The sequence below is a fragment of the Chinchilla lanigera genome, unplaced genomic scaffold (genome assembly GCF_000276665.1).
Source record: "Chinchilla lanigera isolate Chin_1 unplaced genomic scaffold, ChiLan1.0 scaffold00004, whole genome shotgun sequence".
NCBI lineage: Eukaryota > Metazoa > Chordata > Mammalia > Rodentia > Chinchillidae > Chinchilla > Chinchilla lanigera.
This window is the reverse complement of record NW_004955405.1, coordinates 12,576,684-12,604,544: the sequence shown is the minus strand read 5'-3', so window position 1 is coordinate 12,604,544 and position 27,861 is coordinate 12,576,684. Positions and strand designations below refer to the sequence as shown.

General features: G+C 34.5%; 1 protein-coding gene across 1 annotated transcript in view; it reads right to left on the bottom strand.

The window, feature by feature from the left end:
* Positions 1–27,861, bottom strand: part of Trhde (thyrotropin-releasing hormone degrading enzyme) — a 395,306-nt gene that overhangs the window by 20,209 nt on the left and 347,236 nt on the right. The window contains exons 13-15 of the mRNA XM_005374325.2: positions 12,303–12,450; positions 10,387–10,484; positions 9,832–9,939 (exon numbers count right to left, since the gene is read on the bottom strand). Of these exons, the coding sequence (XP_005374382.1) occupies positions 9,832–9,939; positions 10,387–10,484; positions 12,303–12,450 (354 nt within the window). The remainder of the gene's footprint in view (positions 1–9,831; positions 9,940–10,386; positions 10,485–12,302; positions 12,451–27,861) is intronic.

Sequence of the window (27,861 nt, the reverse complement as noted above, 5' to 3'; positions counted from 1 at the left end):
ACAAGAGTTATTTTCATTTTTATTTTGAAATAGGGTAGATTATCTGATAGAAACAGTTCAAGACCTTAATCATAAGAGGAAATTTTTTTGAAAAACAGGAAATATTGGTAGTATCAAAAGTCTCTCCACACAGCAAATACTTTCAGCTAAATGTACAGAAAAATCTTCATTATAGTAGTTGATAGTCATTGTGATGAGCTTTGTAGAATCCAACATATGAATCTGAAGGTATAGCCTACTCGCTGTAACTAAGACTATTTTGGAAGCTACAAGACTTTTTTCCTAATATTCTACATTGGCTAAGTAAATAATAATGATTACTATTATAAGATCAATCAGTATTACTTGCTGAGTTGCTCATATAAATCTATATTCACTTCACACTTCTATGATAAACAGGCTTTTAAATAAAGCTATTCTCTAACTAATCAATAGAAATATCTCTTGGTAGATGACACCAAAGTTCAATAATATTATGTCTAAACTTGGCAAAATATTAGGCAAACAATATGAGTACAATAAAAAAAAAATTACCACTGGCCAAAATAAGGGAAAACAAGGTATACTGTCAGAAAAAATCTTAAATCATCTTCAAAAACCATCCTTCTGTAAAAATTAGAATAATTTGAAAAGCTACTATTGATTATTGTCTCTCCATATGGTTAGCAAAATAATATAATATTTTTAAAAAGTAAAATGTCAGGGAAAAGCCTAAATGTGTTGGGAAAAGGAAAATAAGTTTATGGTTATTTTTGCATTTAAAATTAAAGCATAAAATCATTGATACTTTTGGAATACATACTTATTGTATTTATATTAATTCTAGACAAAAGTCAAACCCCTGGAGTACTAAAAAGTAAATTAAAAATATAACTAGATTCATTAATCCCTCAACAAGATGACTCAGTCAAATATTTATCCCATGGTGGACAAAAATAAGTTAAGATTTATTAACTTCTCCAAATATCAAGGAAAAGTAGCACTTTCAGTGAAGACCTACAAAGATACAAAGTGTGAGTAATGTAGTGAGCTAGCTAAAAAAAAAGATTTTCAATAAGACAAAGAAATTTGAAAGGAATTTGCACACTTATTACATTCCATATGTTATGTTTCTTTTACCTATACAGTTTATACCTATACAGTTTATGCACGGTAATGTACTCTAATCTTAGAAGGCCCTAATTTCAGAATACAGATCCCTAAACCTTTAATGAAGAATCATAATCAACTCAGATTTTTATGCCTTTAAGCAAATAAAACCAAAACAAACACATTAACTAAACAATAAAAAACCTTCCAGAACCTTGAGTATGTTCTTGTGACAGTACAGCTTCTGCCTAATCCACTAAATTTTTGAAAGTCCCAAAAACTGAACTTGAAAAAGGATATTCAGAAGGAAAAGCATAGTGCAAAGTGTTTCCTGCCCTTAATTCCCCTTTCTTCCTAGGCCTGGGGAACATGCATTTTCCTGTAATCTTCAGGATAGAGACAGCTCTGCAAGGTCACCCTCACCAACAGGTTGAGCTGTCCTGTGCTTAGACTCCTGGCTGGGTGTTGACCAAAGTCAAAGTCTGACATTATGTGTATGATTTCTGATTACTGCTGATCAACCCCATCAGCTGGTAAGGCTGGAGCTATGTTGTTTGTTCACCATGATCTCCCTCATTTTTTAAGCATGATAGAAACAGAATATACTTGATAATTTAATTAAGTGTTATCAGAATTTTAACTAACGCAGGTTAAGGAAAGTAGACATATAACTATGGAAAATTACGCAAAATACCTTATTTTAGAAAAAAGCTAGAAAATAAAAATGAAGTTGGCTTTTCATCAGTATCCCATTATTCAAATGTAGACTGGGTACCTGGCCCTGCAACACTGTAGCCACCACAATGAGGGGTGTACTACATTAAAGTTCATGCCTCTCAGTCTTAAAGACTATGGAGGGATAAATTGATAATAAAGTTCTGAAAATGATTATTGTAGATTAGATATTAGCAAACTATCATTTTTATATTATTTGGGAATATTAATTTTTATATGTATATGTTTGTGGTAAATAAGAGCACATATTAATCATTTTGATTTCTTCTCATGCTTCCATTTCTCCCCAGTCATATCCCTTTCCCATCTACACTAAGCCAATTTTCTATCATCTAATTTTCCCCATCTAATTTTTACCCATTTTCTATCATCTAATTTTTTTTTGCTTTTAAAATTATTTATATTTTGGAATTTTCATATAAGAGAAATCATGTGATATTTAACCTTTTGTGTCTGATTTATTTCACTTGTATCCAGTTTCATTGTACTATGGCCTGATGATATGTACAGGATAACTGCAGTTCCTTTGGATTTTCTTAAGTATGTTCTATGGGATAATATGTGGTCTATTTTGGAAAACATCCTAGGAGGTGCAGCTGAGAAGATGTGTATTCTGATGTGGGGTGGAAAATTTTATAGATATTTCCTAAGTCCATTTGTTCACAGGTTTAGATCAGTTCTGATATTTGTTTATCAATTTTTGCCTAGTTGATCTGTCTACTTGTGACAGTAGAGCATTGAGGTTCCCATTACAATTGTTAGTGCTTATGTGATCTGTCATGTCCATTAATATTTGTTTCATATAGTTGATTGTGCATGTGTTTGGTGCATACATATTCATGATTGTTATTTGTTCCTTTTGCAGTTTTCCCTTGACAAGTATGTAGTACCTTGTCTCTCTTGATCAGTCTTGGCTTGAAGTTCACTTTGTCTGCAAATAGAACAGCTACTCCTGCTACTTTCCAGGTTCCTGTCACACAGAGTATTTTTCATCCTTTGACTTACAGTCTATGAATTGCTTTTTAAGTTAAATGTGGGGGTTTTTTTTTATGTAGCATATTGTTGAGCCTTTTTTTTTTTTTTTTTGTAGTGCTGAGGATTGAACCAAGGACCTTGCACATACTAGGCAAGTACTCTGTTACTAAGCTACAGCCCCAGCCCTGAATCTTTTTTTCTTGATCTATTCTGCTAGTTTGTTTCTTTCAACTGGTGAATTGAGACCTTTACTTTGCTGATTATAATGGATCTAAATTGGTTTATCCTTGCCAAATTTTCCTGTTGTTGTTTCCCTGTTTTTGCCCTGTGTTGATCTGTTCTCCTTGTTTGGTGGGTTCTTTCTGTTGGTGTTCTTGGAATTGTAGTTTTTGTTATTTCATTTAGCATTATGATGATAGTGGTGAATGCCAGCAGTTCCCATAAAACTTCCTGTCTGCTTTAAGACACTCATGGCCGACTTCTAAGTCTCTGTGCTTTGGTTGTGCAGGTAACAATTTTCAACTAGATAACCAGCCACAGTATGGAAATCCATAATTTCTAGGGCAGAAAAGTAAGGGAAGGATTATAATTGTCCTTTTGGTTTTTCTAGGCATATAATTCAATTGAACAAAAAAAATGTGCTCCAAGTATTGTACTACATTAAAATGTCTATTAACAATGTACTAGAAGTTAAATCTTTACAGTTATTTAAATACACAATGGAAAATCTTAGATGTCAATTTAAACATATTATTTTAGGGGATATATGTGCCTAAAATTTGAGCCTGATTGAATTCTACTAAACTGCCCTTAAGGCCTTCCTTTGGCTTGCTCAAAAATGCAATCATTAACTCCTGTCAGTCTTCCTTCCTTAATAATGCTCAAATATCTCCTTTATTTCCACTATCAGCTCATAGAACTAGACATTTTACTTTATATTTTTGCATTGATCAAATTTCTATATAAGAATCTTTCAGACCACAGACCTCTCATTGATTGTACTTATCTGAGTTGCATTTTTAGTTTTCTGTGGCTGTTTTGAACTTTACTCTTCCTCTCATCTTCCTCCCACCCCATCATGTTTTGGGGCATGTAAAGGCAGGATCTATGCATTTTTAGTGCCTACCAAGTAACAGGGGCAAGCATTAACTGAAAGAATGATTGCTGTATTCCAAGTGTCTCACAGTGTGCCCAACACATTATAGTTGCTGAATGCATGAAAAAATGACCATATACCCTTTGATTACTAAATCTGCAGGGAACCACAAGTGGACCCACTGTAGGGGAAGATGTGTGTGTATGTTCAAACATACTGAGTATGAAAATTTGGGCTGCTAAAAATGATGTAAACACGGGAGGTTGGAGGGCAATTCCTTCACTTTTGAAGCATAGCTGAGATTCTGAAAATTTAACTGACTTGTCTAAAGCCATATCTGCTCAACAGTAAAAGTAGAAGCAAAACCTAATTCTTGCCCCTGTTCACTAGAAGTCTTAGCAACCCTGTGGTTTTTATTACCACACACAAACTCCCTGATAGGTTCCCTCTTCTAGAAAACACTTATGCTGGTAAAAGACAATGAACTTGCAAGGCCTGGTTAGTGTAAGAACTTCAGGCTGTGAACCTTTATGGTGGGACACTATAACAAGCAGAAAACAATGTAAAAAACTGAGGGAACAGGACGACAATACCTTGGAAACATGGACAATCAGAAGCAGTGCCTTAGAGGGGGAATAAATCAGTTTCTGATTTAGATTTATATAGATCCCAGAGAAAGAGCCCTTTTTCCCCCTACTTTTACATTCTCACATAACAAAAGCAAATGTTGATATGCAAATATTATACACAAATTAAAAGGACTCACCTACATCTCTTTATAGTATAAGATAAAATGACTTTTATCTGATGACATATGACATAAGTAGTTACTGATTTAAAAGAGCAAAAAAAGAAACTGATATCTATCTGAGAGACTGAGATAGGCAATATTTTCTTAAGTAAGGAGAAAAATGTGAATGTCATCCTGTGCTAATTGAGGATCTGTTTAGTAATATTTTGTTTTATATTTTATATCCTTACTGTAAGCCTCAAAATGTAAGGCTTAATAGTTAAGATACTTAAGGTATGTTGCCCTCTCTCCTTTGTCTGTTTAAAAAGACAGTACCTATTACACAGACATAATCAAAACAAATGCAGGAGCCAAATGCACACCTGTAATTCCAGCACTCCAGAGACTGAGGCAGGAGGATCATAATGCATTCATGGCCAGCGTAGGCTACATAATGAGCTAACGGCCAGCCTGGACAACATAGTAAGACCCTGTCTCAGAACAAACAAACAAAAGCAAATAGAGGGTAACTCTGAATACTACCATTTTATGATTTCTTGTGAGCTTTAGGTGTTACATATACATTCTTTTATTTAAAAGCTTTCTCAAAAGCTTTATGGTCTGTAATGTGACTGCCATTTTTCAGATAGGGAAGCTAAGAGATGTTGTCAGGGTTATGGAGTGAAATGGCTACAATTTGATCACAAATATCTCTACTCAAAAGGCAGTACCCTTTCCTACATCAGTCGTCCCCAAATTATAGTCTCCAGAGCAGCAGCATTAACTGGGAGCTTGTTATAAACTCAAATTCTTGGCCTCATTCTACCTACTAAATGGGAAACTTTGGTTTGTCAAGACCTACAGATAACAGGTTCACCTAATGATTCTGATACACTCTCAAGTGTAAGAGCTTGTGGCTTATGCCATGTAGCCCCACGTACATAAATCTGTTACCAGCATGCACTGCCAAGACGACTTAAAATCTATTAGGTAGCTTTTGTTTATTTTTTAGCACTTTTGAAAAAAATCATACTACTAATATACAACAATTTGACATACCAATGAACCCCATGCAGTAGGAATGGGACACAGGGATTCAGTAGGGATATTCGGAAACGGAGCTCAGGTCTGCCACCTATGGTTTTATAATCTTGGCAGGTTGCATAATCATCGTAGTTTAGGGTTTGTCTTTCATAAAAGTAGATGATGAGATTCTACACAGAAAGCAATGACAGTGCCTAAAATGTAATAAGCATTCAATAAACTAAATAGTTTTGTGGCCTTAATTAAAGCCAATAATATTAGTAACATTATGATTAATTGCATGTATATTGAGACTTATGAATTATACATGCTGCTAGGCTCTAGAGGATTTTCTACTTAGGATATTTATTTTAGAATTATCTTAATTTTGTCAATTTTAAAATAAACTTACAATTGATTTCAATTCAATCAATATTTAAAATATAGAAGGTACTGGGTTTTTTCAGGGTATTTTTAAAGTACAACAAAGATTCCACTTTTAATTAATATGTTAGGGAAAGGACAGCACTATCTATTGAGTTAAAACATTAAGTAAGTAAAATCTCTATATGGGCCTAAAGCTTTTGTTGTCCCTTTAAATGGTGTTTGAAAAATAATACAGTATTGCAAAATCACATTTAATTCAGTTTGAATTCACTTCTTACAGAAAACCCCATAATCCCATACTGTGACCTCTGTATAATCAACTATACAACATCAATGGTGATTTAATACAGAGATTTTCAAATAACAATTCCCCTGAAATAATAGTATATTCCCTATATTTTACTCAGTGAAATTTAGGTCTATTGTTTTTTTGTTTATTTAAATCAACAAATGAAACAAACTACTCTCTAGCCCTTTAATTATGATTTTTTATATAAATAAAGGCTATCCTTTTTTTTCCTTTTTCTCCTACTTTCTTTGTTTTAAAGTGAAATTTCAGGGCTTGTAGACTCCCTTCCTTAGCTCATGGCTGTAAGATCTTTTTTATCATCGCTATTGTTCTACACCAAATGCTTGGCAATTTGTCTCTTTTCTGAAATGTGGCATTCTGCTGAACTTACTCTGCAAATTGTAGCCTAACAAGACCTAAATGTAGCTCAATCTGCTTTTATACATGACATCACCATTACAATTCAACACACTGTAGCATTTGAATATTTTAACAGGAATCAGAATGTCAACTCATTCAATTTATCATCTTCAGTTAACTCTGAATTTTTCTCTGTTGCTACCATCTGTAGCTATTCATCACACTACTCCATTCCGTTATCCTTCTTCCTACCAACTTTTATATCTGTTCTGTATGTATAATTTTAATGTGTCTGATTTTACTTATTTCCCCAATATTTCAAGATTATACTGCACAGTAGTATAGCACCCCAAAGATTTGCCATCCTACTTCCATGACTCATTGTTCTGTAGACTTATTAGCATAAGCATATATGTTCCAAAATATTTTATGTTTATTACTACACTAATCCTAGTGTTTTCTTTTTAAATTATTTTCTGCAAGTCAGTCTTTTTAAAGTGCCAGTAAAACAGACAAAAACAAAATCAAAGTTCCTGTGAAGTAGGCACAAACAAAACCAAACAAACAAAAAATCCCAAATAAACAAAATGACTTTGGCTGTTCCTACAAGCGCATTCAAAGAGAAATCTTATTCTTCTCTCCGCTGGCTTAATTTAGAACAGTTAAACTGAACATCAACTACATGTCTGTTACTGCTCTATTATTCAACTGTCACCCAAATAATACAGATTAAACCCCTGCTTTTCACACATAGGTAGCTCAGTGAGTACCATGTGCCCCGGGTGCAGGAAGTCACTTGTGACACAGGGCACGTCAGATGGTTGGCTAAACAAATTTTAGGACACACAGAGTTAGTTTCACTGAGCATATTTATTTGTCCACTTACCAAAGAAAGCCAAGCAGATAATATATAAATAATGAAGGAAATAACAAAACAACCTTAAAGTATTTCACCATAATTTAATGATAACACCATGAATAAATGACAGAGCTATCAAAACCAAAATGACCTGATATCTTATATGTGAATTTATATTTATAAGGAAATTATAGATGTGATAGATTATTCAAATTCATAATTTAGGAAATCATAAAATTTGCCGGGAATGTTGGTGCATGCTTATAATCATAGCACTCTGAGATGTAAAAGCAAAAAGAACCCAAATTCTAGCCCAGCCTAGGCAATTTAACAATTTAACAAGACCCTGTCTCAAAATAAAAATAAAAAAAGGTCAGCATTGTGGTTCAGCGCAAAGGGTCTGGGGTTTAATTCCCAGTACCATGAGAATCCTCACTGTATTTATTAAATTAACTGTGTGCTTTCTACTTAGAATCCCCATCCGTCCAACTCATCTAATCCTACATAGCCATTCTGCCTCTAGTTCAGCCTTTCTGATCTAAAAAAGCTCTGCTTATCCTCATGAATGAAAATGAGATTTCTCCGAGAAAGGAGCTCCTCCCTTTGTTGGGTTCACTATCTTGTGTTTTGCTTCAGAATAAAAGTATTTGTTTATAGAACTGTACCTTCTTCTACTTTGTAGTCACCTCTTCTTTTTTTGCCATTTAGCCTCTAGGTAATACTGGAAGGTACCGATAAATGTTGTTGAACAGATTAGTTATTTTAAAACTAGGACATTCAGAAAAATTACATTTTTTTAAGACATAGGGCTGATACTAGCCTTGAATGTTCTCTAGAGAAACTGTAATAATGCAGTGGTATGAACCGAATTTTAATGAAATGCTGAGAAAGTGTGTCTCCATGGGTAAATTCATTAAAGTAACCAAAACAATTAAGAAAGGGCAATATTTATAGAAAAATGTAATGAGCAATTTAAATTGTGTAGCTCATTTTTTTTTTTTTTTTTTTTTTTTTGCCTCTTCCAAATATATACATCTTCAGCCTGGGGTGTACAAAATGAGGATACTTAATTCTAAAAGACTTAGGACAGATTCAATCACTGTCTTCTAATACATGATGGACCAACTGTCAGATGATAGTGATACAATGTTTCCCTTCTTAGCTTGGTAGAAGACAAGAAACAATTAACTAAAAGGGCAAGGAGGAAAGTGTTACAGAAGGTGAAATAATAGGAGAAATTACTAAATAATGCAGTGAGAGAGTTCCCTGGGAGACCTTTAAAATAGAATAGCTACTCTTTGATTTGTAGTCAGTGAAATATTAAATTCAAATCTAAAGTACTCTTAACAAGACAAATACCAATTCATTCCTTAATTCTTAACATGGTTCTCCATGTTACCCAGAGCAAGACCTTTTCTTTGCTGTCTGTGGGGTAATTCCCACCACCAGCCTCAGGGCTCAGCCCCTTGTGGCACAAAAAAAGGGCATCATCTCTCCAGCTTGCCCCTGAATTCCTTTTCCTTCTCCTCTAACTCCAGCTCATTAAAGAAGTCAGAAACTGGAAAGAAATATCAGGTGCCCAACGTACAAAGAGAAATGAAACATAAAGATCCTTGGAAGTACAAAATGTGTTACGATAATTTAAAACACTAAAGTTAGAAGACAAATGACCTTTACTTTTTTTCTGAATGTTAAGTATTCCTTTCATTAACAAGTGACATTTAGTTATAAATTTTTCTCGAGTAATTTCATTAAATATTGTTTACCTATTATTTTGTATGAAAATTATGTAGTATAAAATTCTAAGATAAGGTATAAGTTTTAGGTCACTGTCAAGGGTCACAGAAAGAGTAAAGACCTCTTTTCATAACCTTTTGCTTTTTGATTTTCAATACTGACATTTCTTTTCCTACTTTGTTTATAACATATGATGTTGTTTTATGAATAAATATCACAACCTTTATGAATAACCTCACATAATTTGGACTGAATTTAATTATTTCATTGTTATGAGATGGTAGAGCTACCAGACTTGAAATAAGGTGACATCTTGCCTATGTAGTTAATGAGGACCTGCACTAGGAAAGTTAGCCTAAAACTTGAGGAAACATCTAGAGATAAGTGTATTGAGGTTTCGTGTTGCTGCCTTATTAGCTGTAAACCTGAAACAAAATTTTGTTGTGTTTTTTTTTCCCTTTTCTTCAATTAAAAAATGGAATATATGTATCCATCAACATGTGAAAGCATAATTAAATAAGTATCAAAAGTGCAGATTCATTTGAGCTTACCTGTTCCTGTTGCTGGAAATCCAATCTGAAATAAGAGTGGACGCCTGCTGATGACAGTGCTTGTTGCCAAAGCTGCAGGCCAGCATGATCACCTCTCTGCGTAGTTCTCTAGATATCATCAGAAGAATTAAAGAGCAATATACATATGTGGAGAGAAAGCATAATTCATTACATAAACAGTAGATAAGTAAAGTACTATACAAAAATAATTTTTAGATGTGAAAATTCTATGTTGCCGATTAAAAGAATTAATTAGACAGGCTGGAAGTTAAACATTATACATCTTCCTCGGAGAGAGTATTCTAGTGAGGGGCATGAGCTCTGCTCTCAACATCACAATAAAGCAGATCTTAAATTAAAACAAAGCAAGGAAATGCCTTTGTTCTTACAGCCAAGCAGTAGAAACTGTGCCACCAGCAGCAGTCCTCCCAGGAAAGGGAAATGCAAAATGTAGAATGAAAGAAAGTCGCATGCTGCTAGCGTCACAATGGTACTAGAAGGATGTTTTTGTACAACTCTGGGTGAAGAGAAGAGTATAAGAAAATAAAATAGTACTCATGTTGGTAGGAAGCTTGAACAAGAGATCCATTAAAATTATTTTTTGGCCATCCAAGCTTGATGTATGTGGTTGCAACTTGTTTTAATATATATTCCTAAAAGGGAGTACAAAAAGAATAAAAATAATGTTAGTTTTAAATTTCCCCATTCTGATCATTAAATTCTGTAATATAATATATTTTAAATATGTCCATTTTCAAATATTAGTAAAGTTACAGGCACAATATTCTAGTTTTATTCAACTTAGCATTTCAAATATAGAAAATAAGGGTAAAATACTACTGAGATGGGAAGAATCTACTTTTTTCTTCCTGCTGAATGACTAAGTAACTTGCACTATTAAATATTTTAGATGACAATTTTTGTAACAAAATGAGGAAAATGAGGAGTATTGATAATGACACTAGACATACATTTATAGAAATGTATGCAGGTGCCCTTCATGAAAACGAGTGGTTAATACTTATGCATCTTGTGTCAATAGAGCATATTTAATGCAAAGCTGTTATGTTGGCCCAGCCAAGAGCCTAGAGCTATTGAAGATGAGGTACACAGAATACTTCCATGTAATGATATGTTATTATGAAGTCAACAATCTATTCAACCAATGATATATTTAAAACTCAATACAAATGTAAGATATATTCTCCTTCACTTTAATGTGGACCTTGAATTTATCAAAGGAATGAAAGCATTGAAATTACAGTAAAAGCAATTTTTAACTTGTACTAAAAATGTGGTATCTGACATGATGCACTATTCTAAAGTACAAATAGACACAAAACACATTTTTACTTTTCTAGCAGTTTCATATTACAATATTTCTGTGTTGGAGAGGAAGACACATGTAATAAGATTTTCTATACCAGTTAAAAACCACATTAGAATTGTAATGACCCATTTTTTTTGCATGTCTGTTGTCTAAGAGCTTAGACAAAAGCAAAAATGAACAAGCAAGTCAGGATAATTCTCATTTAAAAATTTTTTAAAATAGTTACTTTTACACAGGCTTAAAACAAGCCAAAAGAAAGCAACTGTGATGGCAGTGGCTCCAATAAAGAGATTTCATGTCATGGCTACCCAATTTTGAGTAATTCCAAATGTATACTTATTTAGCAGAGTCAGTATGTCACAAAGCATAGAACGATATTATAAAATTGAATTCAGGGTTCAACAATAACTAGCGAAAAGCAAATCATGCACAAAACTAGTAGAAAGCACAGTGATAAAAAAAAGTAGGAATCAAAAGCTCATTAGCATTTCTTAACCCTAATATTATTCAAAAGGATTATTAAATCAGATTAGGTGGTATCAGCAATGTACTTGTGGTTTACCAGGTTTTGAGCTTAGAATGTCTGGTCAGGTAACATTTGAAATGTTTGTCATGCCATTATGTCTGCTCGGATTATCTGTTGTTTGCTTTCCCATATCCCCTTGGACCCAATTATGAATGGGCTTTTGCCTCAATGTTGATCTTATCCTTGTTAATTAAGGAAGTGAAATGGATTCACCATGCCCTTTTGGATAGAAATAATGACTAAGAATCTTTATTGAAACTGTCTATTTTCTGTTAAGATCTTTGGGATCCCTCTACCCAAGTTAAGTCCTTCGTGAGCACAGAGCCCTTTAACTCTTGGAAAGTAAGTTTGAACTTAATGGACTTTCCATGTATATTCCTTCTTAAATTCTGAAGCATTTAAGCTTAATTGACACTTTTAGGCTAGAATGAAAAGTAACTTTGTATTAAATTTCTTCAAATAATTGTCATTGGTGTTACATAGAAAATCAGGACAAAGATGATAAAGTAAACTAGCAGAAATAACTAAAATAATTCAGGATTAGTTACATATATTAGAAAATGGGGAAAAGGTTTATCTTCTGAAAATGAGAATAAAGAAATTATATATTTTTACATTGAAGACATTGTAGTTTTCCATGCGGTCCAGTAATTTATCTAGAGGATAAAGAGCTCGGCTGGCAGCATGCCAAGGAAGAAAATCCTTCTCCTCAGACAGGTATCTGATAATCTCCAGGGGAATATTCTGAGGCAAATAGCCAGCCCTGCATAGTCACAAGAAAGTTAATGTTAATGATATGCAGAAAAGATACACAATGATGCAAAAATGAAGATTTTACTTGTGCAAATAAAAAGCAGAAAGCAAGATTCATCTCAGTATAAAGAAAGCATACTCAGAGTTATAAAAATAAAGCTACTCATTTTTTAAATATAGTACTACTTAGGATGCCAATGCTCCTCATTATATTCAGAGTTAGAGAGCTAAAGATTTGCATGAATACAAAAACACCAGAATGTGTATTTTATTAAAAAAAAAAAAAAAAGGAAAGAATTATGGAATTTTAACAAACCCCTAGGTCAGGGATGGTGAGACTTTTAGAGATCTCGTGAAAAACCCGCTTGTTTATCACAAAGTGCCAATAGTGCAATGAAACCCGGATGTTCAGCTCCTGCGGCAATGCTGGTGCGGCTTGGCTCACTTGCCAACAAAGAGCTCTGCATGCCCACCACGCAATGTATTTCATAAGTTGCCACCACTGCCCTGTGCAATGTCCTTCAAAGAAATTCTTCAGAGATAACAATTGGAAACAACTGATTATTACAAATGTAGTCCCTCTTACTTTTTATGTAGTTCTATGTAGTAATATTGCATATATCATTTCCAACAGGATGATCAAATTAAACTGTCAATTTACAATCCTGAGCTTGTGTGTTACATTACAACATAAGGCTTTTTTCAAAACCATTTTAATTCCTTTGCCAACACAAAATCAGACTGAGGTTTTAATGAAGTTCAACTAAAAAAGTTAAAATACCACTCTTCTCCTTTTATCCTTTTAATATAGATGTTGTGTCAACTGTGGAAAAAATACCAGATTCTTTAGAAGACAAAATCTAGCTTTAAAAAATTACCTGAATACATATTGTCTATATTTTAACAGGCTGCAAAAAAAGCCAAAAAGATTTGTAGACCTCTATTCTCCAATAGATTCTATATGTCATCCTTGCAAAAATCAAAGTGATATAAATGCTTCTACATTAAAGATGATCTTTCCAGGCCTTGGTATCTCTGCACATACACTAACATTAGATATTTTGGTGGATTATTTGATCTTAATTATTGCTACAGTCTGAATATTGGTATTTTTTCAAAAATCATGTTTTGGAAACTGATACTCACTATGATGGGACTACGAGGTAGGGGCTTTTGGAAAGGGATTACACCATGAGGGCTCCAACCTCATGAGTGAGACGAGTACCTCATAAGGGAGGCTCAATCAGTTCCCCTGCCCTTCCCACTCAGTGCTATGGGAGGATGCAGGATGAAGTCATCGTCTTTGAGGTACAGCAAGACCTTACCAGACAACCAATCTACAAGAGCCTTGACCTTGGAGTCCCCAGCCTCTAGAATTGTAAGAATATTCTATCACTTATAAATTACTCAGTCTAAGGTGTTTTGTTATAGCAACTGACAGAGAGACCATATTAAATAAATGGAGACTTTTAACACAAGGAACAGGGAGAGAGGAAAGCAAACAAAACCTAGTAATAAATGTTTCACACATTCCTCTAGTGTTACCAAATTAGGTACACTGTCTTATTTGTTCATGGTGGCAGGCAGACAGGAAAGAAAGCAAGGGCTTCTCTAATCTGCATCTATAAGTTTATAAATTATTTTGTCCTTGGTGATTGGGGTAAGCAAAAATTACAAGTAAATACAAATGAATATTAGCCAGGTTTACAATATTTGTAATAAAAAACAATTCTGCAGATTGTACTTCATTTTTCTTTAAATTAAAACAAATGAATGTCTGATACTCATGGTTTTGATTCAACAACGGGATAAGAACAGCCACAGTTAATATCTGAGATAAGAATGCTGAGAAAACAAAAATTTCAACGTTTCCTATAAAGTTTGTATAATTTAGAGTACATCTAGATTTGGTCCACTTTTCCTGTGAAGTTTCTTTTTTATGCTTACTTGTAAAAATAGCAAGTTAGACTCCAGAAAGAGCAAATAAGCACCTTTATTTTTTAGACAGAATAGCATCTCAATAATAGTTAAGTTTTGGCTTCACAAGTTTATTGCCCACTGAGAAAAGAACATAAATTTTATGAAAATAATGATTTGGTTTTCTTCCTTAAAATAAATCAGCTACCAATGTTTCAGATTTTGTCATTTGATTCTCCTGAACTTTTAATTCTACATATTGAATACCAGTGTGGGCTCTTATTCACCTCCTCTTTCCCCATGGTCTCAGCTACATAACACCATAATAGAAGACTTGTTTAGAATCCATTATTTTGTTACAGAAATTACAAAAGTAATATATTTTTTGAAATGAACCTTAATGAGTAACTAACTCATTATAGATCTCAAATAAGTCTAGAAAATCCAAAAAGTTGTTTGAATTCATTTTCACATAGACTAAGATATGACAGTCTTGTATCAATCAAAATTTACTGTATTTTATATCAACTATAAATGAGTGAACATTATTTAATCACATGCTTTGTGAGCAATATGACTGCCTGTAAAAATCATAACAAATAATGTTATGAAAAGAGATTTAGGCTTGAGGAAGATCCTGAATCTTGCTCTCTATGCACTCCTAGCAGCCCACCTGTTCCCTCTCTATGAAAAGAGGCTTTACAACCATCCTTTTTAGTGCCACAAGTAGTTTATTCTAATCTACGTATACACAATTTAAATCTGATGAAACAATTATATGATGCATATAAATTATTTGTATAAAAATTGCAAAAATTGATCATAATTTCATATTTTCTATTCTTTAATTGATTGATATACGCAAGTCTAACTGCCAGGGCTTGGACATACGTTTATAAGATACCTGGCATTGTATAAAAAGGGATGTAAAAGCAAAGCAAGCATGAAAAATGTTCCAAATAATGTTGAGGCAGTAAAATTTTCATTAAATAGAGAAGCAGAGGTCCTTTGTTGAGTCCTTATGGCAGAAATCACTAACAACAAAAAAGTACACGCGTTTCACTACTTCCTAAAATAGATTATAATTCTCAGTACACTTTGGAGTTAAGCATACTCATGTGACTAACACAGAGCCATTAAAATATGAATTTGTCTCGCTGCCAGGGTTGACAAAGACACCTCCCCTGAGCACCTCTGTGTTCTTGTGTCCTGAGTACATGTTCCAGGTGTCCCTACAAGTCCAGTACGGATTGTATCAGAAATCTACGTGGGCCCCTGTATGGCTGCACAGCCAAGCCAGTGCTCTCACCAGTCCCATCCGTACAAGAGCAGAAAATCATTTCTATTGTGTTTGGCCCCAAAATATGTTTGGTTCTATTTTTTAAAGCAGTTAACTTTTTCTAATGCAGTTTTCAAATGGAATAAGAAACATTGTACTCACACTGACCTCATTCTGCTTTGTTAACAATATTTGTAAGTAATTACCTACTACATAATGCAATATATTCAGATTTAAGCCTACTGGATTAAAATATATAGCTACACTTAATTGGACAAGAAGATGATCAGCTCCATTACAAAATTAAGAACTGTAGTGGTAATGATGGAAAATAGGTTACCTAGTTTAGATGTGTTTGTGTAATTGGCTTGTAATGATATCTGTGATTACTGCTACTGATAATGCAATCGATATAGGACCTGTGTGGATTCTACTGAATGGAACACTATATTAGTTTAAAATAATCAGTCCAGCAGGAGGCTCACTTAGGGTCTTGGTGCTGAAGTGCAGTTTTCTTAAATTTGTATTGTCATAGACAAGTGTTGCTAACGACGTGGAAGAAATAGAAATATTTAAAGTACATTTTATGTATAGTTGTGTCTTATTAATATTGTAGGAAGAGGTTGTATATGTGATCAATATTTTTATTATTGTGGTGCGTTGGGCAATGAAGTCATCCAGGAATCGAAGAGACAGTAAGGCAGAGTAACAAATGAAGACTGTTAAGGAAATAGCTAAGAGACTGCTCATATGCATCTACACAGCTGGTCCTCCATCCTCACACCCTCCGACATACCCTCTTCCCTCCTTTTTCTCCTCCTTAACCAATTCATTGGAGTTTCCAGTGAAATATATTTTAGGCATACAGGAAAGTATTTTTATAAGAAGATTAAAATCAGACTATATTAGCTGATGTTGAAATGTTCTGATCTTAGCCGGCCGGCTTTGTTTTCATCTAAGATCCAGGCCTGATTTTTAAAAATCATTCTGAATTCCTGTGAATGTTAACTCTCAGATCTACTGTTATCCATGTCTTATACACAAAGAACTTATTTTAATGTGAATTTTCTTTAAAGGGAAACTATTCTTAGATACTTGAATGTTAGGCATAAGAAACACAATAGTTAGACTTCAAACAACTGCACACCAATGTTCATTAATTAAATATTCATTTAAATCTAATAGTCTATTGCATATTTCACAATATATAGAGAAGACACTATGCCTGTCCCTTAGGCATAGATTTTTCAAACATTTGCTGAAATCCTTAATTTAGAAATCTACTAGGTTCTATCTATTTTTTATTATATACTATTTTAAAAGACTTTTACATTCTCTTGGTAGGAAGAACTTGTAGCACAGATTAAAATTACTAGTAATTCTCAGAATACTATAGATATACAGGGAAAAAGATTGGGGGGAGGTGGCTTTTTTAAACACTGATACATGTGGTCAGTTTCTACACAAACCAAAATGAAAGAAAAAATACTCATACCCATTTTTTTTTTTTTTTTTTTTGTACCAGGACTCAAACTCATGACCTCAGGCTTGCCAGGCAAGTGCTTATGCCACTGAGCTACATCCCAAGCCCACTCATTCCTATGTTTATAACAGTACAATACATATAGCTAAATCTTGGAAGCAGCATATACACCCATCAACAGAGGAGTGGATAAAGAGAATGTGGTATTTACACACAATGGAGTACTACTCTGCCACAAAGGAAGATAAACTTGAGGCATTTGTAGAAAAACGGATGCACCTTAAGACTATAATTTTAAGTGAAAAAAAATCAGACACACATGCTGAAAAATCTCATGGTTTTCCTTATATAGGAGACAAAAAAATATAAATACAGAGCAAAATAAAAAACAGATAATAGGAAGTGGGGAACTAGATCGCTCTCAAATGGGAAAGAGACAAAGAGATGCAAGAAAGGGGAGGGGAGAGGGAGGGGAGGGAGAAAAGGAAAACGAATGAAAAAAGGAATTAAGATGCATTACGCTCACTCCGTACAAGGAATGTGGATAATATGCACTGCACACATGTACAGATTAAAAACAAGAAAAGATACAATTTGTGTGCTGCTGAACTATTCTCTCAAGGGATAAAAAAAGAAGTTATTTCAGCCCCATAGAACTAGGAATGTGAAATGTTGCAAAGAAAATAGGCCTCAAAAGTTGTCCTCCTCCTACAATTTCTTTCAGGAAGCGAGTCCTCATATTGACTTAGCTATTTTCTGACTTTGAGTCACACCTTGCCCAATCTCTTTTCTCAGTTGTTTATGAAATTAGTAATGATTTTATACTATAATTTTATCATTATAATTTTATCATTCACTGGATTTAGACCTTTGAAAAAGTACAATGTGGTTAGGCCATCTTTTTATCTACACAGCCTAATGCAGGACCTAGCAGAAAAGTAGGCACTCTGTCAATTTTCCTTGAATTGAAATTAAATTCCAGCAATAATTCCATAGCTCTTTAAACCAAGAATGCATGCTGGGTTCACTGAAACTTAAGCATAATCATAATTTGTTTGAAATTAGGCATTCTTGTGGGCTAAAAGCAGCAGAATGAGAAAATGCTACCAGTGACTTTTATAGTAAGCTTACTCATCTGTTTTACTATTGATACATATGTAGAAGATAAGACCGCTGTTCTCTAGCCAAGAGCTTTACATAAACCAGCTCCTGGCAAAATAAAATAGCTTCACAGCCATTGAGAAAGCAGAGGCATTATGTAACTGTCTCTGACCTTTTTCCTGATTAGTAAACGGCTTTCCTAGAAGCGGGAATGTTATTTATACAATGCATTTAAATGATTTGATGGAGGGCTTAGAAATCTGTTTCTTCTGCTCAGTAGATTTGTGAGGGAGGGCTATTTGATTTCTCGAGTCTCTTCTTCAAGAAAAATTTAATAATTAAAAATTAAACATGCAGACATAATTCTGATTTTTTTTTTTTGGCTACTTGTATGATCTCACTTCCAATAACACAACTGGTTTTTTCTTTTCCCACACATTTTTTTAATTTCCAAATGTAATTTCACAAGAAATCGCCTGTCCTCTTATACAGAAGGTCCTTTCAGTATTGAAATGTCCCAAGAAGCAGGGTCAGTGCTTTATCATTAATTGAGAAAGTTAATAAATGTCAACTATTGGACAATAAGGAAAAAAAATCATAGGTTTATGGCCAAAGCTAAGTATTTTCAGAGAACTATCAACTTTACACTATCCTGTGTTGGGTACTTACTTTATATAGGTTATCAAGCTATGGGAAAATGGTCTAAGTTTGTTTCAGTTTACTAGTGTTAAGAATAGTAATACTAAGCTTCAAGGTCAGTAACATCATACCTATTAGATAAAGAAGCTAAAGTTTATAGAATATAATCACCTTGCCAAAGCACCTGGCTAAGAGGTGGCAGAGACAGAACTAAAGCCAAGGCCTACCAAGCAAAGGTTCTATCAGATGAGGCTTCTCCTCAAAATACCATTTTGGATTAGTTTTAAGTGCCTTTGTTTCTCCTTTAACATCTGCTTACATGTCAGTTTCATAGCAGTTGTCACATTAGACTCAATCAACAAATAAATACATGATGTGATACCAGCTGCTGTAAAAGGAAAGCAAGTTAGGAAAAGAATGACAAGAGAAATGATTTAAATGGGGTGCTTAGGGGAGCCCTCCCTTGCACAAGGTGACAGAATGGAATGAGTGGATCCAGTGGGAGCAGAATTCCGCCAGAGGAAAAGGCAAGTTCAAAGTTCCTGAGACAGAAACACATTTGGGATGTTGAAATAACAGAAGGCCTTTGTGACCGGAGGCAGCAAGACCACAAATAAGTAAAGCCGTTGGATTATTTTTCTTTTTTTCGCTATACAGAAAATATACTTATTACCAACAGTGAGTGAAGAAAGGACGTCAGTATTTATGATAGAGAAGGTTGAATGAAATAAGCCATGGATCCTTTACACTAATTTAAAAAAAGTGCTGCATTTCACTGATGCAATCCTAAAGAGTAAAAGAGGTGCACTTTCTCTTTCATGTGGTCTTACTTTCACAAGTTAACAAGTTAAATTGTACTGGGTTTTACAAAGGCAGAAAAAAGCAGCACAAGAAAACCAACATACCACAGCCTAGACAAATCTGCCCAGCACTGTTGCCCCAAGATTTGTTCTTTACATTTTTCTTCTCTCTAATCCAGTTTGCGTAATCAACTCCAACCCCTCCGGTTTGTGAAAGTAGAGATTCATCAAGTGATGAAGACCAGTGAAAGAGAAAAAAATTTTGATCATCAACAGAGGTAAATAGAAAGTACAGAAAGGCAGACAGCACTGCTTTTTCCAAATGGTTGCTGATGAAAGTGTAGTACAATCCTGCGAAGTCACTGTCCTGGGCCTCTTTTCAGCGGTCCTGTCTTTAAATATGTCATCTTCTTACTATGAGAAAAAATGTTCCACCTCTGAAAGTAAGGATGAAGGATCATCGTGCCATTTCAAGCATGCTTTGCTCTGCACGACAGACACACTGCGTGTGCTGGCTGGCCCAAATGGAATGGCGGAGTATCTGGCACTGCAGATCAGCACAGACTGTGTGAAACTCATCCTCCCTGAATTTTGCTTCCGCCTCTTCAGAAGCCTTCTGGTAGGGGCATTGAAGATCACATGGAACTCTTGAGTCCCTCTCCCACAGTTTAATCATCCTCTAATAAAAAGCAATTCTGCCCAGCACTCTCTGTCACTTATTCTTTCTTTCCTCTGTTTACAGAGGTGTTTGCTTTCATCCATTCCTCCTCCTCTGATACCCTCTCTAGAAGCGCACCTCATTAGCAGCCCTCTCTTGGTCCCGTTCTTTGTTGTGCTTTAGTCAATTCTAATTTTCAGATACTTCCTAGACTTGTTCCAATGGGAGCTCCTTAACCACTCTTTGCAATTCTTTAGTTTTATTTTACTTTGTTTGGTGTTGGAGATGGAACCCAGGACCATTTACACGGTAAGCATGTGACCTACTGCTAACTACAACCCAACCCCAATTCTTCAAATGAAACTGATGTACCATACACAGCAGAATTCCACACAGACTTCAAATCAGATGGAGAGGATTCTTTCATTGTATCAAATCAGCCTCTGATATCAGCAGTATACCAAGATGCTTATTCTTTTCCACCTTGAAGGTGACCTGGTGGAGATGACCCTCTCATGGTTCCTTCTCCTTCCTCTGCAGATATCTCATTCAGATGCACAATGGCTTCAGACCCACTTGCAAACCCAGAAGTGTGGAGACCAGACTCTTCCATCACATAGCAGGAGCCTGTATTGTTTTTCATGCGTGATGGAAACACAGTGTAAGGTTTTGAGCTGGAAAATGACATGATCTGATTTATGGTTTAAAAGGATGGCTGTGGCTGCTGTGGAGAGAAACTCAAATGTGTGGAGTGAAATATTATTTTTAAGATGATCATCTCTCACTGTATGTACTATGCTTATGAGAAAAATATAAACTTAGTGAGTGAAATGGATGACATAAAAACAGAGACCATGATTTTTTAAGATAGGGCATGCATAAAATTTGTTATAGAAAAATTTTTATAGAGTGCTAGGAAAAAATTCTAAAGCTTCTCTATGCATTATTTATTATCACTTAACTGTTAAAAAGCAACTTTAGCTAATATGGGGAAGGTCACTGATAAATCATTTAAACAATGAATAAATTGAAAAGAATATACTTTCTGTATAAAGGGAACTGTATATTCTAATTGGGTTAATTAGAGTTACTACAGAATTTAATACAGGAAATAAACTGAATTCAATGCAAGAATATTACCCACACAGCTTATGACTTCCCTAGAAAATACAATTCTTAAAATGAGCATGGAATTCTGCTTATTCGGCAGTGAAGTTTTCTAATGATCTGAAGAGCCCCATGGGAGAAACAGAATAAAAATTTCCAACAGGATTTTGCCGAGGTTAGGCTTACTGCCATCAGGATATCAAATCATTAACCTAAGGGTCTATAAATCAGTGAAGCTTCTAACTTCCTATGTGGCTGCTTTTACAGAGAAATGTGAGGATAACAGAAAACTAAACTAAAGGAAAAAAAAAAAACATCACACTCAACCCAAACTACTGGTATATCTCCTCTAGTCTAAAGTATATGCCACAAGTTTTGCTTTTTATATAGGTTTAGCTGTACTACACATAAAAGTTTATATATTTAAATTATAATTTTACATGCTACCGAAGTTCTTTAGAATTACCTCTGGATCAATTTTAATAATATTCTGTTGGAGAGATAAGTCTAGTTCACTACTATCCTATATTGCAGTTATATACATTTTTTCAGATCATAAATAGCAGGGCTATGAACACCTTTGTGCACAATGCTTTTATGTGGCCTGGATTATTTGCTTTAGAAAATTATAACCAAGTTATCATCATCAGAGTAAAGGTGATAATATATTGTGGTTCTTGGCAAAGGTATGATTGCACGTTCTCAGTCTTTGCCAAGCAACAACTTGTCATGGACAAAGAAAAAGAAGGTCTCAGGCAGATGAGACAGTTACTGGAATGGCCACCGTAGATCTATGTCAGTCTCTGCTTTCCTCAGGGCCTTCTTGCAAATAAAAGTAATAATTGTATTCAAACCGTTTTCCCATACCAACACTGTGATACTGTTACCACTGTTCCTAAACGGTCTGCCAATAATTCTGAATTCCCTTTCCCATCATCTAGTAACAGAAAAAGTGGGCAGAGGAATATGGGCGATACCAAGAGAGCACGATCCATAAGGGCTCATGAGTCAGACACAACATCCAGGGATAGGGGATGGTTTGGCCCATGGCTATGACTTTGAACTAGAGACCCTAGTGGACTCTGTAGATGTATTTTTTGTAGTTTAATTGTGTTTTTAGCTAAGTCTGTCAAAAATATTTTGTCCATCACTGAGCCCCAACCCTAGGCATCAGCATAGAGTTTAATATCCATTAGTCAGGTAATACCCTCAGGCCAGATTCTGACCTAGAGAGACTGACTTCAATTAGCAGCTATATACATACCACGAAGAGCATGGATCGCAACAGCAGAAATGTTTCAGAGATACCGTTGATGCCGGGAAACCAAAAGAGAGAACACTGGCCCGTGACACAAAAAAGAGAGGCAGGTAACTGTAGACATCATCACTAATTTATATAAAAAGAACTGCTGCAAAACAACAGGAATAGTTTACCTCTCAAGGTGTTACAATCATGGGAAAAATCGAGGCTGTGTAGAGTTTGGGAGTCCTATGCTCAAACTGAGAAGAAAAAGGACTTACACCATGGTGTATGTAACATAAGGGAAATTGTATCCTGGACATAACTGGAAGACTTTTGGACCCAGAAAGAAACTCAAAGATAATCAATCTCCATTTAAAAGTTTAGAAAGAAATCTCAAAACCAAGTCCAGTTCTAGTTTACCTATAAGGAATCAGTGCATACATGAGACCATTAGAATTCCCTACATACTTTTAAAAAAAGTACAGCTAAGGTCAAAATTTTAGACTGAAACAAAGGTTAATACTTAAGCAAGAGGACACTATATACAACTCCAAAAAGCAGCTGCACTGAAAGAGAAAATGATTTTCTGAGTGCAACCTAGCATTGCCAAGGCAATGATGCCAAAAGTAAAAAGATTTCGGGAAAGCAGCCAAAAGAGATCGAGGGAACCTACCCACATCAAATCGATGCAGTCATGTTTAATCACTGTTAGAGACATACGGTGATGTTATTTTAATAAACTCATTTGACAGCTGGAATTTGCGTTTAGACAGCCTGGATGGAGACCTGGATATAACAGCACCGACCAAGAGTAAATAATTGTCCATGAAGAGTTGTGTCCATGAAGTAATTACACTTTTCTGGCAATTTTTGTATCTATTTGAAATTCTTCATAATAATTAACAAAACAAAGACTACGTCTTAAATAGATGCATCTCCTTAGTATACATGGCAAAACTTTTAAATGGTATATGCTCAGGAATAGTTTGTGAATAAAAATCTTCAAGAGAGTCAACCTTTCAGTCTGGATTTTCTCCTTTATAACACTGAGAGTGACATTTACCTTCCAGAGTCATTCTGAAAGTTAAAAGACAAGAAAAGAACGACGATTTTATGAACTGTACAGTGCCACGTAAATGTGGACAGCCTGAAGACCTAAGAGCTAGCACTAGAATCCAGCAACCCCATGCTCCACATCTGCATTCTGACCTTCATTTGTTCCCCACATCCAGCTACTAAACTCGTGTACAGATCCAAGCACATTCATTTTCCCCTTAGGGACAAAGTACCAAATGGTGGTGTAATTGCCAAGGGAAAATTATTACTCTGTTCTGAATTATTTCCATCATAAATTCAAAACCAGTCCAACAGGCTCTGTCACAAAAACGACAGGGCTGCTGTACAATGATGAGATTCCCACATACAAGTGCCCCATAAATCCACGGTATCGCAACCCTCCAAAGTCGTTCTGAATCATGCGTTTAAATCAGAAGGGGCAAGCCAGGCTGGCAGCCTGTTGGTCAGCTTTGTGGAAACAATGAAAATGAGATGATTTACTCAGCCATCAGTTAGAGAAACATCCCATCATCTGCCTCACATGGATCGTATGTACACCATGTGAAAATAACTTTGTCTTTCTTTCAAAGTTGTTACATTTTTCTACTGCATCAAGTAGAAAATAAGGATTTTTCATTTAGTAATGGTAACAGTCATTCATATTTTATTTTTGTTAAAGTCAGTTATACCTGAGGTTATAGATATTAGACTACAGCATGTCAAAGGCACAATTTCAAGCAACAATGCATAATAGAAAAGGAATATTGCAGGGAACAGCTTTTGTGTGTGCCATGCATTTTCTCATTTTCTAATCTCAGTAAAATATTCATCTTTACTTACAGAACAATGAAATATCTAATCTAATTTTTTAAGAGTTAAAGTAATATTTTCCTGCCTCTTAGAATATTATGTTCTATTGCAAATTAGAGTTAAAAGCCACTCCATGTCATTGCAGATGAAATGTGGAAAGCAAAAAATACTTTTTTATTTCTAGGGGGATAGAAAATTGACTTCAACTATGTAATTTACTGCACAGGAAAAGGATTAATATCTTTGGGGAAGAAGCCACTCTAGTTATGGTTTTGGTATTCTTCTGTCCTTCACAACAGTGCTAAATGACAACCTCCAAAAATAAACAACAAAACTAAACACAGCCACTAAGCCACAAAGTGTATAAGTGTAAACAATGACATCAAATGATGCTAGCAACTTACTTGATAATTGGTATCTAGAAGCTCTTTTCAATTATCTGTGGAAATTTTCAATTCTTCTAGTCAATATTCATTGAAATCCTTTTGCAATCAGCTAACAACTATCATATGATAACTGACTTTTCATACATTTATCCAATAACTTGCAGATAATTTAGAAATATGGGAAAAACAGCTGCCTCAAATTGCACTTCATGTGCTATATTTCCAATGTTATCTGTACTTCTTAGGGCTATAAAATTCAAGATACAGTGTTCATGTAAAAATATGTAATAAGTCCTGGATTCCCAGCTCAGAAATAAAAGATCTTAACTTTTCCTTGATTTTCTTTACTGTTGTCAATGTTCAAATAAAATCTTAGGAAAAGTAATGATAAAGACATTCTAACTCAATTATGATTACCAATTAGAGGGCATTAGTGGTGTAAAAATTTACTTGTTCTAACAGCAACATTGATCAATCTTTTTTTTTTTTTCCAGTACCAGGAATCGAACTCACAACCTTGCCCTTGCCAGGCAGGGGCTGTGCCACAGAGCTAAATCCCCAGATTACACTGATTAATCTTAACAAGTCCCACACTTGGGTCCTTTTCTACTACCTAAAAATTTACCCCTCATTACTGCTTCTAAGAAGTAATTTTCTAAAGTTGAACCAACAGTGAAAATACAAAACAAAGAAGTTTTAGTCAATTCAAAACAAGGATATATATTTATACTATTCCAAAATATGACTAAAACAGATCTGTTCTACAGGCATTTTAGTGTAAAATATTTTATACCTTGCTAAAATTATCACATATGGCTCAATAATATTACCAAAACTTAAAGATCTTCAATTGAAAAATACCCATTTATCTTCAGTAAGAAAAATGGTATTAGAAAAAATTCTCTAAGATCTTAATAAAAATTTTACTATTACTATCATTACTAGTATTATTATTTAATGTACAGCACCAGTAAAACAATAAGTTTCATAAGAAGAACATGTTTAATATTAAGAAGTAAAAATAGGATCAAAGATAAAGTCATAAAATATTTTTTTAAATGGATACTTTTAGAAAAATGACAAAAATACTGGGTATATTCCATGGGACTAAAATGTTCTCCAAAACACTTCCTCTGGCTACTTTAATCGAGAGGACCCTCATCTCAATAATTTTAAAATAATTTTTCCTATAGATTTATCTGTAGCTTAATCTTTATATTCCAATTCCCTGCAGGAGGATGAAGACATCAGCACACTTACTGTTTATACCACCTCTTTGATTCTCTCTCAATTTCCATTTGCTGAATTATTTCTAAATTTTCTGGATGAAAGATTTGCCTTCTATTTTGCAACCTTAATTTTTTTATTACTTTTCCTTTGGTGAGAAAGATTCACCATCATCTTTGTTTTTGTACTGAAAGGAAAATTTGATGATATAACAAGATTTTGAATTCTACCCACTGGAATATTTTTGCTTATAGAAATCTGAGCCAGCCTGAATTTTCTACTTTCTAGACACCTTCCTTTGTTTAATCCTTAAATCCCAGGGTATTTACTAACATACTTCTCAACATTGATTCTCTTATATATTTTCCTAAAACATAGGTGCCATTTCAGTCTATATATTTGTCTTTATTGAAACAAAGTTTATTCCACCTATGTCTCTATATTTCTTTTATTTTCCATTTTTCTTCTTTTTCATGAATTTCAAGTGGACATATACATACTGGATATTTCTTTTCACATTATAATTTTCTTTCTTTTCTATTTTATTTATCTAAGTGATCTCAGATTCACACTCTCCTTGTCTGACTATACTTATGCCTGTGAAAATTTTACTGCTTCTGACATGATTTCCTTGTTGTAGTGGTAGATTACTTCATTCTTTCCTTTGCATTAACTCCTTATTCTTTCGTATGATTTCCTCAAATCTTAGCGTTACAGGAGCCACACTTCTTGGTTTTAATTATTTTAAATCACATACATGGATGTATTTCATTTTTTGCATGATTTTAATATTCTGCTGTTATTTAAATTATAAACATTTTTTCTTGTTATCTTTCTAACTCTTTCCATCTGAGTTACATTTAAATATAATTCATTGTTGGATAGGAGAGTTCTATATAGTAGAAATAGCTGCTAGTGTGTTATGATTAAAGAACAATTGTGGTGAATTAATTGGAGTAGAAGCAGTTCACATTTAGTATTGTTATTTCAGACCTGGTTCTGATCAAATCAGTGGTTCCATCTGTTTAGGGGCATATTTCTGCTCTATCGTCCCATTTCTGAGTATGATAAAGAGCTATGTGATTCATAGTTCAACCTTAGATATTGCAAGTTTTCATTGTGATGATTTAGCATTTAATTGTATCTTCCAGCTGTCTCAGTTAAGTTTGCCAAGCCAATTGCCAGATAGATGAGATGGAGATAAAGTTGGAGGTGGAGGTGGAGGTGGGAGACAGGGAGACAGAGAGAGAGACAGACAGAGAGGAGAGAGAGAGAGAGAGAGAGAGAGAGAGAGAGAGAGAGAGAGAGAGAGAGAGAGATGTATCTATTTTCCCTAGCCCATCACTTCTACCCTCTGCTTCCTGCAAAACTTAAGGGTTTGCACATCTTCTCTTTCAGGCTTAAACCTGTTTCCTTCTTTCATGTGGAGAAAGTTCAGCAGTGTAACCCAACATGCCTTCAGATTTCAGTATTCCACAGAAGGCAGTCTCTTCAGTGCTATCTTCCATTTTATAAATTTCTGTGTCTCACAGAGAATCTGTACATATATTGATCTATTCTCAGCATAATTCTGTATTTTGGACCATACTCATTATATTATCATAATTCACTTTGTGTGATTTGGAGATGTTTCTGCCTCAAGATTTTATGTGTTTGGGCACACATATGCACATATGCATAGTTTCCATTTTCTTTCTTCTTCCCTTTTTTTTTTT